The 16542-nt window shown below is 40.0% G+C and overlaps 1 protein-coding gene across 12 annotated transcripts in view; it reads left to right on the top strand.

Annotated features, from left to right (window-relative positions):
- Positions 1-16542, top strand: part of dnm1 (dynamin 1) — a 134956-nt gene that overhangs the window by 2190 nt on the left and 116224 nt on the right. For all 12 annotated transcript variants that reach the window (XR_010000116.1, XR_010000115.1, XR_010000113.1 and 9 more), the window contains exons 2-9: positions 9376-9449; positions 9862-10011; positions 10258-10461; positions 12417-12515; positions 13500-13660; positions 13901-14043; positions 14933-15068; positions 16333-16400. Coding sequence is in view for 8 of the 12 variants with exons in the window: in XM_062959423.1 (XP_062815493.1) it covers positions 9376-9449; positions 9862-10011; positions 10258-10461; positions 12417-12515; positions 13500-13660; positions 13901-14043; positions 14933-15068; positions 16333-16400 (1035 nt within the window). In the remaining 4 variants the exon portion in view is untranslated. The remainder of the gene's footprint in view (positions 1-9375; positions 9450-9861; positions 10012-10257; positions 10462-12416; positions 12516-13499; positions 13661-13900; positions 14044-14932; positions 15069-16332; positions 16401-16542) is intronic.

Here is a 16542-nt window from a genome sequence, read left to right as displayed (position 1 = left end):
CGATTCTGTCGGCCGCATATAAATGCGGTGTCAGTGCCTGGAAATGTATTAGCAATGCACGGCACGTCCGCCAGCAAGATGCTCGCTCTGTAAGAACAGTGCAGTCCCCGTCACCCTGGCGTCCCCCCTCCCCGCCCCAGGAGGAGCTTGCTTGCATTGCTGGTTGCAATCCCTGCAAAGTGCAAATGCCAGGCAGTACCTGTGTGAGGGAGGGAGAGAGAGAACGCACACTGAAAGCAGCACATCCTCCTCTGCCATCAGTTTTTCCAGGTTCCATGGAAGACCTGCTACCTGGCAACCCTAAAATGGAGGGATTTGTTGACGACGATGAGGCCAGGTGGCAATGCAATGCGGTTTAGCATCGCTGGGAGAACCCTTCTTCCCGGCTGGTGGGTGAAGGGCATTCATTCCTTCGTTCATTGGTTGCTTCTCGGGCCTTTCTGGCAGCATCTCCTGTCGTGACACCACAACATTTGGGGCTTCCCTCCCCTTTGTATGACCTTCAGAATAATAAAACCTTTGGAAAGAGCAGATCTGGAAGAAATGCCTTGCCCATAAGGAGGCAAGGCTCCTGAGGACTGTTTTGGAGCATGCCACTTCTGTATTTATGCCTCGTCATGCAGTCTTTACCAACTGGGTCCTGCCCTGAAGCCTGGCCGCCAGTCATTTCCCAAAAAGGTCTTCCAGACCCAAATCATCTTTTCTTCTATGGCACGCCACTGTGCTACCCATCCTTCTCCTGCTTGACGATCTCTTTGCAACAGTTTTTAATACTGTTTGTTATCTTTGGAAGGATATAAAATGGCCACCTCTTCCAGCTCCATCTTTTTTTAACTAAATCACCCTCAAATTCCATTTAGGATCAGGCAGATCTCCAGTGTGAGGAGTTTCAATCCAAGCAGCAAGGCTGTGCCGTTCTATGCTGATGGAAATGGCCCTGCTTCTTCTACAGCAGGCATGGGCAAACTTCGGCCGTCTGAGGGTTTTGGACTTTAAATCCCACAATTCTTAACAGCCAGTAGGCTCGTCTCACGGCGGTGAACAATAATAATAATAATAATAATAATAATAATAATAATAATAATAATAAGTTTATACAATGCCTCCATCTCCCCCGAAGGGGACTCGGGGCGGCTCACAGATAATATCAGATAAAAACAGTGACAATAAACAATACATCAGTAAACAAAACATACACCAATTATAAAATTTAAACATTAACCTATGAAAATAAAAACACACTTAATGAAACATGGAATTAAAAACAGCGAAGTTGAATAATAGACTAGCTAAAGTGCACTTTGTTATAAGTTGTAAACTCAAGATAACAGATAAAGTGCTACAACAACAAGGTCAGCAAATATTCAATGCTGTACAATGCCAGGCAGGAAGGCCCGTTCTGATCCCTCCCAACAGATGACCATCTAGCCATTCGATATGCCTCTCATGATATCCAAAGGGGCTTCTTTAGGTCTCAGGCTTTGTCCCTCACATCTTAGAGCCTGCAATAATCTTAAGATGTCAATCCTGGCAATGACCATATTCTTTTCCACTGCCTCTGAGACAGTGGAAGTGTTTTGTGAGGACAGGCTTTGTTGATTTCTTGCCAATTGCAAGAGACCTTTCAGTGGAGTTCCTATGGAGGGGAAATGCACAGATTTCTGTTTTGTGTCTCAAAAGATCTCTTTTACCCAAGGAGACTTGATGAGGATGTGACCTCATTGGATTTCCTTTGGATGTCTCCATGGTTGCAGATTACATTGCTGCAGTTCCTTTAGATAATGAGAGCTCCTGAGCAGAGCTGTTGAGCAGCGAGAGTGGAGCAGTTAAAACAAAACTTCCTTCATTGCTGGGCGGATAATGGGAAACATCCACCTCTTGCTCTCAGGTGCAATTATGAATCTCTGTGGTTCCAAAGTCTGGAATAAGGGCCGTCTTTGTTGGAATGAACCACCACCTTGCTGTTTATGTTACACAGCAATACGTTTTGAAGATGGCTGCAGCCAGCCATGTTATTTATGGTGGTGCCCTCTTTGGGCTATGTGCGGGAGCAAAAGAAAACTGCCTTGTAATCGTGCTTGTAGTCATTTATTATGGCACCAGAGCTCTTTGACAGAGAGGGGTCAATATCTCATAAAACTACACAATTTCAGAATTCCATCACAGGAGCCATGGCAGTTGATGTTGTGTCACATTGCTATAATTTTGCAGTGAAGATATAACCCTACTTCAGTTCAGTTCTACCAGGATAAGACACCAAATAGTCAGAAGCAGGAGGGCAACTCCTCATTTCTCCCGTGTCCCCTCCTTTGATTCTACACCTGGCTGTTTCTTTTGAATCAATAGGTTTGGAAAACTTGGGAAAGTGCTGCCAGTCAGCGTAGGCCATAATGCGTTTGATGTGCCATGGTTAGACAATCTAACGCCGTTTCTGCTGTTCCTGGTCTGCTCATCTCTATGTTGGCGCTACCCAGCTATATATACCCAAAGGCGCTTCTATTAAAAGTAAAAATACAATCAGCTTAAAGGAATAGGCAGAGATTACTAAAGAGATCATAGCAACCAAGCAGAGAGAAAGGGAGGGAGGCAGATTCATTTGAATTTGACCTCCTGTCCACCATAGTATGAGAAGTAATGGTTAGGGAAATATTTTCATATTCATTTTTGAGTGATGGGAAGGTTCCAGTTGCTATTGCATTCCTTACTCCTGCAACAGGCTAATTGGCATCCTAAGCTTTGTATTAATTAAGAGGTATTAAGTGGTATTTGTATTAATTACGTGGTATTTGTATTAATTAATTAAATTAATTATTGCTGCACTAATAACAACATAGATTGCATGAAAGAAGAGGTGTTTAAAGTTGTTATTTCATGTGGAAAAATGTCTCTGGTTGACTTTGCAAGGTCAGCGTTCTTTGCCAGAGAGAGCACGAGACACAAAGGAAATTGCAAAATGGCACATATATATTTTTGCCGCTATATTTAGTTTTACAAACAAATAATGAAACAACAGCAAGATGGCATTTCATAAAACAGGTTTATCAGCAAGGCCATGATGAATTCTTTTTTGCCTTATGAAGAGTTTTTCTGTTATCCGTGAGGGATTTCCACATTTCACTGATAATAGATCTGGCCTTCCAGGGAGATACATTGATTGATGGGAATTGTTCTAGTCAAAGGCATTTGGAGAGGACCTTTTTGGGAAAGGCTGGATGCAGTTTGCAAGAACTGTAGGGACTGTCTGCATGTAGAGATACAGCAACCGCAATTTCCCAGACAGGCTTTGAATGTGACACATGCATAGCCATTCTTATCCACTGTCAGATCTGAAAGTACAATTGTACTTCAGTTAACAAAGTAGGATGCATTCCTAGAAATTGATTCTTTAACATGAAATATGGTGCCAGAGGCAGAAATGACTCAGTAAAAAACACTGCGATAGGTTCACCTTGGGGTTGCCATGAGTCAGAAATAACTTGAAGGCATACATCAAACAGAAAACAAGTTAAACATGTTTCAGCAGAATTTTTCTTATATTTTACATTTGTGTGGGCAAACATATAGATCTATATTGTTGTTTGCACATGCTAGGGTAGTTGGTAGGATCTGTTTAAGCCGTTTTCCTTCGGCCAGTTCAGTTACTTTGGCTTGGTTGGTTTGGCTTGGTTCAACATACTTCCCCAGCCCATGCTGCTCAAAATATCTACCTGGATAGAGGATAAGGAATAAATGCGGGCTCTGGACCATCATGAAACACCTTATCAAAAGAAGCTTCACCATCAGAAGCTTTGTCAATTGGGAAACCAGTATTGGTTTCATGTGATTTCTTCCTCCTTGGAATTCCAGTGTTTAGAAGATTACTTCACAAAGCCAATAAGCATGTACTCAGTCATGTGTACTAAATCAGTCCTAAGAGGTTGGGTGGGAAACATATTTTGTTTAATAGTGAAACTTGGCTTGGGTGGATTCTCAGCTCAGAAACATATGGCCAAATCTTGAGTTGCCAAGTCAGGAGAAAACGCATATACACACTCGGTATGTGTGTGTGTATCTATATCTATATATATATAGAAAGTATGACTAAAACCTAGTTAAAGGACTTCAAGCTTATCTTGCCTTAAGGGGATTTTTGTCTTTGTCTCCAAATGCAAAGGAAATCTGGGTAGATTTCTTTTGTTTTGCCATCGGAAGAAAATAGGACAATTGCTTCCTTCTAGTGCTCTCCTGAAGAGATTAAGGGCTACTTTAGAATAGTGTTTGCAGATGTTAGTGAATAAATATGGATGGGAACGGCCTTTGAGTCATCTCCGTGGCCTGGCCCTTCTGCCCTGAAACGTGGCTTACATTTTGAACTCTCAAACCTTTCTGTTACAATCCAAATGGTCCTTTTCATCCACAGAAAGTTCCTGGACGCTGTGAATCTTTTAGTCTTCACCTGGAAATAGACATGAAGTGACTTTGAACGAATTGGTATTTCTAATTACCTACCCTCCAATGTGTTTCACTGTTGAAATCCGGGACATGCATGGCCAAGCAACGTCAGGGTATGGTTGAGATTGCAAAAGTTAATACAGTAGAATCTCACTTATCTAACACTCGCTTATCCAGCGTTCTGGATTATCCAACGCATTTTTGTAGTCAATGTTTTCAATACATTGTGATATTTTGGTGCTAAATTCGTAAATACAATAATTACTACATAGCATTACTGCGTATTGAACTACTTTTTCTGTCAAATTTGTTGTATAACATGATGTTTTGTTTCTTAATTTGTAAAATCATAATCTAATTTGATGTTAATAGGCTTTTCCTTAATCCCTCCTTATTATCCAACATATTCGCTTATCCAATGTTCTGGCGGTCCATTTATGATGGATAAGTGAGACTCTACTGTAATGAGGAAGAAAACACAAACTATAGGAAATTAGTTTACTTTTGCCTGAGCCTTCTCCACTTGCCTCATTTCCAACAGACCTCTGAACAAACCTCTAAGGATGCTTGCCACCAATACAGGCGAAACGTCAGGAAAGAATTACTGGAGCATATAGGCCAAAAAACTCACAGCTACCTAATAATAATAATAATAATAATAATAATAATAATAATAATAATAATAATAATAATAATAATTGGGTGCCGTTCCAAAAAATCTCAGCCAGCATTTGGAAACAATAGACATTGACAAAATTACGATCTGCCAACTGCAAAAGGCCACCCTACTGGGATCTGCACACATCATCCAAAAATACATCACACAGTCCTAGAGACATGGGAAGTGTCCGACTTGTGATTTTGTGATACGAAATCCAGCATGTCTATCTTGTTTGCTGTGTCATAATAATAATAATAATAATAATAATAATAATAATAATAATAATAATAATAATAATAATAATAATAGAGAACCCACATGGTTGTGGCTGGAGTGTTGGACAATGGCTCCAGAGACCTGAGTTCTAATCCTCACTTGGCCATTGGGTGATCTTGGGCAAGTCACTCACTCTCAGCCTTGGACAATGGTGAATGTCTTCCTCTTCCCAATGGTAGGACCTGGTTGCTGTTCACTAGGAGCATCCGCCTCCCACCTTGCCTGGGTCAGTTAAGGACAGTACAGCTGCATCAAGTCAGAAATCCCTGCAGAGCAGGGATCGTCACTTTGCTTGCTTTTCAGGCTGAATTATGTTTCTATTTAAGTTCTGCTCAATGAAGGGATGTTTTCATTGCAGTCTTACTGATGGATGCAGCAATAGCACCAGTGTGCCTGTCATCTTTGTCTTTCCAAAAGTGATGGGTTCCTGGTTTTGGTTTGCCCTTTTCAGAAGTCAAGAATTGCCTGTTGGAAGTCTTTTCGGATATTTATCTCTGTGTTGTTGGTGCTGATGCCTTTAAAGGCTTGACCGATTGGTTTAACCACGTTGGTTGTCACAAGGCCTTTTCCCTTTCTTCCTTGTGTTCTGAATTTTGAAAAACTGGGGGATGTTTAACAAGCAGGATGGTGACAATTCAAATGCCATTATAAAGCCTATAGTGCAAATCTGTAGCCTGTGCTACAGAGATAAGCAGCTCAACCCTCTCCACTCCCAATATTTTGCCCATTACTTTATTGCAAACCAAAAGGAATAATTGTTTAGGCTGATAGGTTTGCATGTATTTGTTCCGTGGGACTAAATTCTTAGCCTGAGGGGGGGGGGGGGGGGTGAAACACAAACATAAAATCACCAGGATCTTCTTTTTTGCCATATATTGCACTTTGGGTAACTTATCCATTTTGAGCTCCTTTCCAGACAACAGCCATTCTGGATTGTTGCATCTTGTTTATTCTTCTCCGTGGTCATACGTTCAGACTGGCACGTTGAGTGTGTTTTTTGTCTGATTCATTTCAAGCGCCACTTGCACTGTTGTTGCCCCAAAGAATCAGTGCATTCACAGTCTATCAACACAGCCTTACCGGGTTAGTACAATGTGGTGCTGTGAGGTCCATCTGTACACAGAAAGTGCCATTGTCTCCCGATTGGGTTGATAATTGCTATCATTACCATTCGTATACCCCAGAGGGTTGTGGGTTCTCAGTTTCAAACAATATGCTGAGAAACAAAAATAGCCATTAAAAAATCTGATCACAGGGGAGACCTGGCTTCTACTACCTGAGATTGTACTAGTAAGCATAAAAGGTAAAGATAAAGGTTTCCCCTGATGTTAAGTCCAGTCATGTTTGACTCTGGGGGTTGGTGCTCATCTCCATTTCTAAGCCGAAGAGCCAGCGTTGTCTGTAGACACCTCCAAGGTCATGTGGCCGGCATGACTGCATGGAGCACCGTTACCCTCGCGCTGGAGCAGTGCCTATTGATCTACTCACATTGGCAAGTTTTCGAACTGCTAGGTTGGCAGGAGCTGGAGCTAACAGCGGCCGCTCACGCCGCTCCCCGGGATTTGAACCTGGGACCTTTCGGTCTGCAAGTTCAGCAGCTGAGCACTTTAACACACTGAGCCACCGGAGGCTCCACTAGTAAGCATAGTATTTGTAAATTGTTCAAGAGCAGGAAAAAAATTATCAGAACATTTTTGTTTTTATTTTGAGCCTTCAAGTTGACTCTGATTTAATGCTCACCCTTGCTGTATGGTTTTCCTCTTCCTCCCACTTTCCTCATTTCTTGTCAGCTTCCTTCAGTTGCCATAAACTGAATGCAAAGGGCGAAATTAGTTTGCAGTCAATGGACTCAGTAGTGGGGGAAAGAAAGGAGCGGATCTGGACCTTCCTGGGTGGCCCCAGTAAAGCTAAAACTGCTGCAACATTAATAAATTTCAACAGCCATTGCAAGCCCTGAAAGGAGAGGAGTTGCCAGCATCTGCAGGACCTAGTCTATTAACCCCACTTACATTTCCTTTTCCTCATGTATGATGTCTTATTTAGTTCACAAGATGTTGGGTATGAAACTGTCAAATTAATTATTTGAAGTGAATGGGTAGAAATGCTCAAAGTTTGTGATCAGCAGTGCCTTCCTCTGAGCTGACCATGTTACTACGTTAACAACACCCCAATGCTGTCCGATTTGTGCGTCAAGGTTTGTGGACAGAGACAGAACCATTCTGTGTGAGTAGAACTCTGCAAAGGAAGCTGCTTCTGAGCCAGAGTTTCCTGATGCAATTCTAGAGGGACCACAGATATGTGGGAGGGTTACAACACAACCCTTTGCTGGAATTTGCACAGCAAAGACTCTTGGAAAAAAAGGTGGTATGTGCAGGCATGAACACTTGGGGATTGTGGTTGCTATGTCAGCTAAGTCAGAAAGATGGGGAAAAAGAACTGAAAGAGACTTCCTTTCTTCCCTGGGAGTTGCAGTGTGACTGATCATTTTGCCAGCATAGTTGTATAGTTTTTGTCACAATTTGCTTTTGATTGCTCTTTATCTGGAAGCAGAGGTCCTATTCCTAAGAACTATATTATTATAATTGTATATTTATATTACATGTAGTAATACAAATAATATATAATTAATAATTATATAATTAATAATATATAATTAATATATAATATATAATTAATAATAACTAAGAATACATTATTATAATTGTATATTTATTTATTTATTTATTTATTTATCACATTTATATCCCACCCTTCTCACCCAAAGAGACTCAGGGCGGCTTACAACAGTGGCAACAATTAGATGCCCATACAAACCAATATAAAACAGCACATAAAACAGATAAAACTATTAAAATACATTATGAATTAAAAATATACATTTATATTACATGTAGTCTATATATATAAAAGGGTAATGAAATTTCGGCCTAGGACAAAACAACAAAACTACACATCCCAGAAACACTAAACTTGGCAGCACAACCCCTCATCCATGCCTCTACGTTCATACAACAAAAAGCTCCAGCTACTCCAGAAAACGGCCAGGCTTTGAGACTGCAAGGCTATTCACTGCTATTACACCTGTCCAACAAAGGATTCCCATAAGCCACAGCAACGCGTGGCCGGGCAAAGCTAGTATTACAAATAATATTGCAACAATTAATAATATATAATTAATATAAAATTGTAATTATATATATTAATATATAATTAATATATAATATATAATTAATAATAACTAAGAATACATTATTCTAATTGTATATTTATACTAGCTGTGCCCGGCCACGCGTTGCTGTGGCAAAGTGGTGGTGGTATTGGTTAAAAATTGTTGTGTAATTTTTATTTGACGTTATTTGCAATTTTTTATTAATTTTATTGTAAGTTATCTTTTTATTTATTATATTTTATTATTTTCTTGTATTATTTTTAGTTATTTTCTGTTATTATAGTATTTTATTGTATTAATTTTGTAGTGTTTTTTATTATTATTTTTGGGTTGCTAGGAGACCAAGTTGGAGGAGCTTAGCCTTCTAACTGGCAGCAATTGGATAAAAGCAATTATTCCTCTCTCTCTAATTAGGACTTTATTTTTCTTTTCTTTTTGTTGTATCAACCTAGAGGCGTGGATGATGGGTTGTGTTGTCAAATTCGAGGTTGGGGGGCCTGTAGTTTTGTTGTTTTGTGGGTCGCCATGATGCCATCACTCTTTTATATATATAGATTACATGTAGTATTACGAATAATATTGCAATACAGGGATATAGTACAATATAGTAATATATAATGCTTATATTGTGCTATGCTAATAATATAATAGATTGTATGTATATATTGTAAGCCACCCCAAGTCCCCTTCGGGGTGAGAAGGGCGGGATATAAATGCCACTAATAAATAAATAAATAAGAAGCGAATGAATGCCATTCCTAGTATGTCTGGCCTTTAGCCAAAGAGGCCAAAGGAAGGAAGCTGTTATCTTATCAGGATTCTCCTTCTTTTGTTCCAGGGACTTCCTTCCCCGTGGATCTGGCATTGTCACCCGGCGCCCCTTGGTCCTGCAACTGGTCAATGCGAATACAGGTTTGAGAGCTATTTCCTTTGTCAAAGCCCTTCCTCAAAACTCCCTTTAACACTTCTTGGTCTTTGCAGAGTTACAGAAATTACTCTGTATGTTCGAGCTGTCTTGATTTAGCAGGAACAGTCCCAACTAATCTTCTGGCTTTCCACTTTTTTCGTTACTATTAGAACAGGCATGGGCAAACTTGGGCTTTCCGGGTGCTTCGGACTTCAACTCCCATCATTCCTAACGGCCTCAGGCCCCTTCCTTTTCCCCCTCAGCCGCTTAAGCGGCTGAGGGGGAAAAGGAAGGGGCCTGAGGCCGTTAGGAATGATGGGAGTTGAAGTCCGAAGCACCCGGAAAGCCTAACTTTGCCCATGCCTGATCTAATGTCTATACTATGGTTTCACTCTCCACTTTCTGCCCTCCATCTAGAATATGGCGAATTTCTACACTGCAAAGGGAAAAAGTTCACTGAATTTGACGAGATCCGTCAGGAGATCGAAGCGGAGACTGACAGGGTGACCGGATCCAATAAAGGAATTTCTGCTGTTCCGATCAATTTGCGGGTCTACTCTCCTAATGGTAAATATTGTCCTCATACAACCTGCTAAGTATTGAGATCTTTGGGCTGCATCTTAACGGGCAAACTTCGGCCCTCCAGGTGGATGTTTGGAATTGAAGTCCGAAACACCTGGAGGGCCAAAGTTTGCCCATGCCAGTTCTGCACTATAGAATTAATGCAGTTTGACAATTTAATTGCAAATATTTGTGGGTTGTTTTGTTTTTGTTGACCATGGACGAGTCATGTCCTTCTCTCCCTTTCCTTAGTCCTGAGCCTGACTCTGGTGGATCTGCCCGGGATGACCAAAGTTCCAGTTGGAGACCAACCCAGTGACATTGAGTTCCAGATCCGCGACATGCTCATGCAGTTCGTTACCAAGGAGAACTGCCTCATCCTTGCAGTATCACCAGCCAATTCCGATCTGGCCAACTCGGATGCTTTGAAGATTGCAAAAGAGGTTGACGCGCAAGGTAACTTCATTTTCCGCATTTGTCCTTGTATGTACACTTTATGTCTTTCTAACCTGGTTGGTTTCTTTTGTATAATCTTGTATCTTTGATTATTTATTGTCGATCAGTGTCTCCTTCCATTTCCCAATATTTCTCTTTCCATCAGGCTCACACACATGGTTTGTTCTAAGCAAATACAGTAGAGTCTCACTTATCCAACATTCTGGATTATCCAACGCATTTTTGTAGTCAATGTTTTCAATACATTGTGATATTTTGGTGCTAAATTTGTAAATACAGTAATTACTACATAGCATTACTGCGTATTGAACTACTTTTTCTGTCAAATTTGTTTATAACAGGGGTCCCCAAACTACGGCCCGGGGGCCACATGCGGCCCATTGAAGCCATTTATCCGGCCCCCATGGCACAAAGGCTGAAGGGGTTGGGCTAATGGCCCAAGGGTTCTCTTCCAACCTTCTTTATTATTATTATTATTATTATTATTATTATTATTATTATTATTATTAACATTGAGGCTGGGAGGCCATCTGTCAGGGGTGCTTTGCTTGTGCTTTTGGTCCACAAAGGCAGAAAGGGGATTGGCTAAATTTATTATAATTATTAACACAGCAAACAAGATAGATATGCTGGATGATGATGATGATTGCTCAGTGACCACTGGCCAACTATAGTCCGGCCCTCCAATGGTCTGAGGGATCATGAACTGGCCCCCAGTTTTAAAAGTTTGGGGACCCCTGGTTTATAACATGATGTTTTGGTGCTTAATTTGTAAAATCATAACCTAATTTGATGTTTAATAGGCTTTTCCTTAAATCCTCCTTATTATCCAACATATTTGCTTATCCAACATTCTGCTGGCCCGTTTATGTTGGATAAGTGAGACTCTACTGTATACGTACTTTCTCAGATGCTTTCTCTATGTTTCTTCTGGGAAGTGAGCTGTTGATTTAAGATACCTGTCTAGTATCATAGGCCCCTTCTACACTGCCATATAATCCAGATTATCAATGCAGATGATCCACATTATCTGCTTTGAATTGGATGATATAATAATATGATGTAATGGGGCCGGGCTGTGGCGCAGCTGGCTAGTAACCAGCTGCTATAAATCACTACTGACCGAGAGGTCATGAGTTTGAAGCCCGGGTCGGGTTAAGCCTCCGACCATTAATAGTCCCGGCTTGCTGTTGACCTATGCAGCCCCGAAAGACAGTTGCACCTGTCAATTAGGGAAATTTAGGGACGCTTTATGTGGGAGGCTAATTTACAACACCATAAAACTGCCAGCAAAACACGAGGAAAGGAATGAGGAAGTACAGCCACTACTGGACGGTGAAGCAACAGCTCCCCCTGTGGCCGAAATCGTGAAGCTGGAAAAATGTTAAAAATGCCTCTGAGTCTGTCTAATGTATGTGGTTTGTCTGTTGGCATTGAATGTTTGCCATATATGTGTTCATTGTAATCCTCCCTGAGTCCCCTTCGGGGTGAGAAGGGCGGAATATAAATACTGTAAATAAATAATAAAAATAATAATGCCCAGTGGCGCTACAGGTTAAACCGCTGAGCTGCTGAACTTGCTAACCGAAAGTTCAGCAGTTCGAATCCAGAGAGTGGGACGAGCTCCCACTGTTAGCCCCAGCTTTTGCCAACCTAGCAGTTTGAAAACATGCAAATGTGAGCAGATCAATAGGTACCACTCTGGTGGAAAGGTATTGGTGCTCCATGCAGTCATGCCAGCCACATAACCTTGGAGGCATCTATGGACAATGCTGGCTCTTTAGCTTTAAAATAGAGATGATGAGCAGAGTCCCCAGAGTCGGACACTACTAGACTTAAGGTGAGGAGAAAACCTTTACCTTAGTAATACACACTTTATTTATTTTCCCCTTTATCTCCCCAGAGGGACTCAGAGTGTATTACGTTGCCTTTATCATTTTTGTTTGGTATCATAGGTCAGCGTACCATTGGAGTGATCACCAAGCTGGATTTGATGGATGAAGGAACTGATGCTCGTGATATTCTGGAGAACAAGCTGCTGCCTCTAAGGAGAGGTAGGGAACACTTTGACCATTTTGACATTGCTTCTCCTTTTTATTAAAGGCTCCTTCTAAATCTCCCTTTGCATCCAGCAAGCCTTGTAGCTCTTGACTCTATAAAACAGTCCTATTCTCATAGGCTGTAGATGAAATAATTCATGCTGGGGAAAAAGGACAATGAACCTTCGAAAACCTCCACCTTGGATTGTCTTAAGTACTTCCCGTCATCTAGTGCCTCATCCTCATGTTGTTCCCTCAATTACAGCATCTCCTTGGTGCTATAATGCCAGATAGATATAATAAATAATAATAAATAAAACTTTATTTATATCCCGCCACCATCTCCCCACGGGGACTCGGGGCGGCTTACATGGGGCAGTGGCCCAAACAACATAAGAACAAAATATAAGCAACACAATACAATCACAATATAAAAAGATAAAACAATAATACAATATATCAATATAAACAACAATATAAGATAAAAATTTCATTTAAAACACATAAATGGTAAGACCGTTTACCAAAAACAGGATAAAATTATTAAAAACCCACTGGGGCTGATTAATTAATGACTATCTCCGAAGGCCTGCCGATATAGTTTCTGTTTGCTTGAGAGTTACTATTAAAAGCAGGCCTAACTAATTCTATACCCCATTCTATACTATATCATACCATAAAGTCTATTGATTTGATGTTATTACTTAAATACAGTAATTAAAAGCAAATTAAGACAAACTTATTTTTGTATAACACAGCTCTACTGTTTTACTAAATTAAAAACATAGCTTATTTTTTAAAGTATTAGTGTCTTGTTTTTTTTGCCAGTTGCTTGAGAATTCTGGTTAAAGGAGAGCCTACTGTCTTTAATGATTTAATCTTAACCTGTTCACACTCTTGTTAACCCCTCCAAATTCCAATTTCTAGTCCCACAGTTCTGTCTGCTGTGGGCTCCTTTATTGCATTGGTTTGCTGACTTTCTGATCTTCCCTGGCTTAGGTTACGTCGGAGTGGTCAACAGAAGCCAGAAGGACATTGATGGAAAGAAGGACATTCAAGCTGCTCTGGCAGCAGAGAGGAAATTCTTTCTCACCCACCCAGCATATAGGCACATGGCTGACCGCATGGGTACCCCTTACCTACAGAAAGTACTTAACCAGGTAAATCACAACAGAACTAGCTTGGACAAAGATATGTCAATGCCTAAGTCCAAAACACCTGGAGGGCCAAAGTTTGCCCTTGCCTGCTTTAATCTCTCACGCTCTGATTTAGCCCAGAACAGCCAGTGCATTCAGTATATTCTTTCCGTACCTAATTCCTGTTGCTCAGTGAAGTCGTAATAAGTATCAGCCATCCTAGTGGGATTCCTGACTTTTGTTGTTAAATGCTTTCCCTTGTAGCAACTGACCAATCACATCCGAGACACACTGCCCGGTCTGCGGAACAAGCTCCAAAGTCAACTTCTCTCCATTGAGAAGGAAGTGGAAGAGTATAAGAACTTCCGCCCCGATGACCCAGCTCGCAAGACCAAAGCTTTGCTTCAGTGAGTGAGAAATGTGTTTTATTTGATAAATGTGTCATAGTTTTTTTTCCAGCTAAAACTGTTTTAAGATGAGACTGCTGTATTATTATTATTATTATTATTATTAATAATAATAATAATAATAATAATAATAATAATAATTAAATGCCCCTTTGGGCCCATTTAGAAGTTGTTTAGGGCCCCCTTAGCGTGGCCCAAGGCCCTCAGACTACAAATCCCAGGCAGGTTTCTATGGGAGAATACAATCCTGTAAACAGCCTGTTCTCCATAAATTGAATACAGTAGAGTCTCACTTATCCAACATAAACGGGTCGGCAGAATGTTGGATAAGCGAATATGTTGGATAATAAGGAGGCATTAAGGAAAAGCCTATTAAACATCAAATTAGGTTATGATTTTACAAATGAAGCACCAAAACATCATGTTAGACAACAAATTTGGCAGGAAAAGTAGTTCAATGCGCAGTAATGCTATGTAATAATTACTGTATTTATGAATTTAGCACCAAAATATCACGATATATTGAAAACATTGACTACAAAAATGCGTTGGATAATCCAGAACGTTGGATAAGTGAGACTCTACTGTAGTTAGAATTGGCAAAATGATATGAGCCCGTACTTTTTCAGATAGCTTCAACAGAATTGGATTATTTTACTGTGTGGGAATGTTGTCTTGACAACATCTCTTTTTATTTATTTATTTTATTTATTAAACTTATATACCGCTACTCCCAGTTTGGCTCGGAGCGGTTTACAAATATAGATTAAAACAATACACTTGGCTTTAAAATAACAATAAAAACAATAAAAACAACAATAAAAGCAACAATAAAAACAGACATAGCCCCGAGTTTTTCATAGCATTGCATATTTTCAATCTCACACAGGATGGTTCAACAATTTGCAGTGGATTTTGAGAAACGTATCGAAGGTTCTGGGGACCAGATTGACACCTATGAACTGTCCGGAGGCGCTAGGATCAACCGCATCTTCCATGAACGATTCCCCTTTGAGTTGGTGAAGGTAAAAATCCTCTTTACTTGGGCATTTCCGCCAACCCTTACCATGTTTCAAAAATAACTCCATGAACACAGACACCTTTCTTAAAATAAGTGCAACAAATGACATGTTCTAGTTAGTTTTTAAAGCTATTTTTTATTGAGGCATTTTCACTGAAATGTTTCCTCTCTCATGCTGTTCTCTTTCAAAAGCCTATCTTTGGAGATTGAGAAAGGGAAAAAATTGGTGACAAAACCTAACTCCATAAACTTTTAGGTATCATGGTTTAAGGGCTGCCTTTCTCAAATCTGCATTGTCTGGGTGTGTTGGACCACAAATCCCATCACCTCCAAATAGCAGATTTAGTACATGTAACAATGACAAAAAAAATCCCCTACAATAATGTTAAATAAGATGTGCTTTTCAAGCATAAAGTTTTAATGCAGCGATTTGAATCCTCACTTGTCTCTATATCCCAGTATCTGATTCCTGGTTATCAGCTTTGAATGTAATAATAATAATAATAATAATAATAATAATAATAATAATAATTATTATTATTATTATTATTATTATTATTATTATTATTATGAATAACAATAATAATGGGTTGCTGTGAGTTTTCTGGGCTGTATGGCCACATTCCAGAAGCATTCTTTCCTGGTATTTCACCCACATCCATGGCAGGTATCCATAATAATCATCCAGCATATCTATCTTGTTTGCTGTGTCATACAATGATAAATAAATAATAATAATAATAATAAATAACAGCAGCATCAATTATTACCATCCTAGAATTCAATGACAGACCAGTTATCAGACCCGAAATGCGCCAATTGTATATTTATATGTATATTTTTAATCAATGTTTAATGTATTTAATTTTAATTGATTGAATTGTCTGTAATATTTTTATATTGTGTTTTATTGTAAGCCGCCCTGAGTCCCTATGGGTGAGAAGGGCGGGATATAAGTATTGTAGTAATAGTAGTAGTAGTAGTAGTAGTAATAATAATAATAATAATAATAATAACGTGATTATATGATCTGGGATATACAGATAGTCTATCCTGGGATATAAGGACAGTATAGAAGGGACCTTAGCCATGAACCTTGGGCAGGTCCCACGTTCTCAGCCTTTGAGGAGGAAATGGTAATTAAATACACCTTACAGTGACAATCCTGCAATAATGTTGCCATAGTCAAAGCTGATCTTGCAGCACATAACAACAACACCAGGCTTTGGTTCGTATACAGAGTTTATGTCCTTTTTCTCTTGGTGCAGATGGAATTTGATGAGAAGGAGCTCCGGCGCGAGATCAGCTATGCCATTAAGAACATCCACGGAATCAGGCACGTATCAATGCAATGGAGGCAGCTCCTCTGCTCCATTTCTTTCACAGTCTTTCTAGAAAATCCAAGCCTTGGTCCCGAAGACTCCAGAGGTCTGGTAGGTTGGCAAACAGGCAGGAATAGCTGTGCTGGCCATGGGCTT

The sequence above is a fragment of the Anolis carolinensis genome, unplaced genomic scaffold (assembly GCF_035594765.1).
Source record: "Anolis carolinensis isolate JA03-04 unplaced genomic scaffold, rAnoCar3.1.pri scaffold_7, whole genome shotgun sequence".
NCBI classification, from domain to species: domain Eukaryota; kingdom Metazoa; phylum Chordata; class Lepidosauria; order Squamata; family Dactyloidae; genus Anolis; species Anolis carolinensis.
Note: the sequence above shows the minus strand (reverse complement) of the source record. Positions and strands in the feature narration are given on the sequence as shown.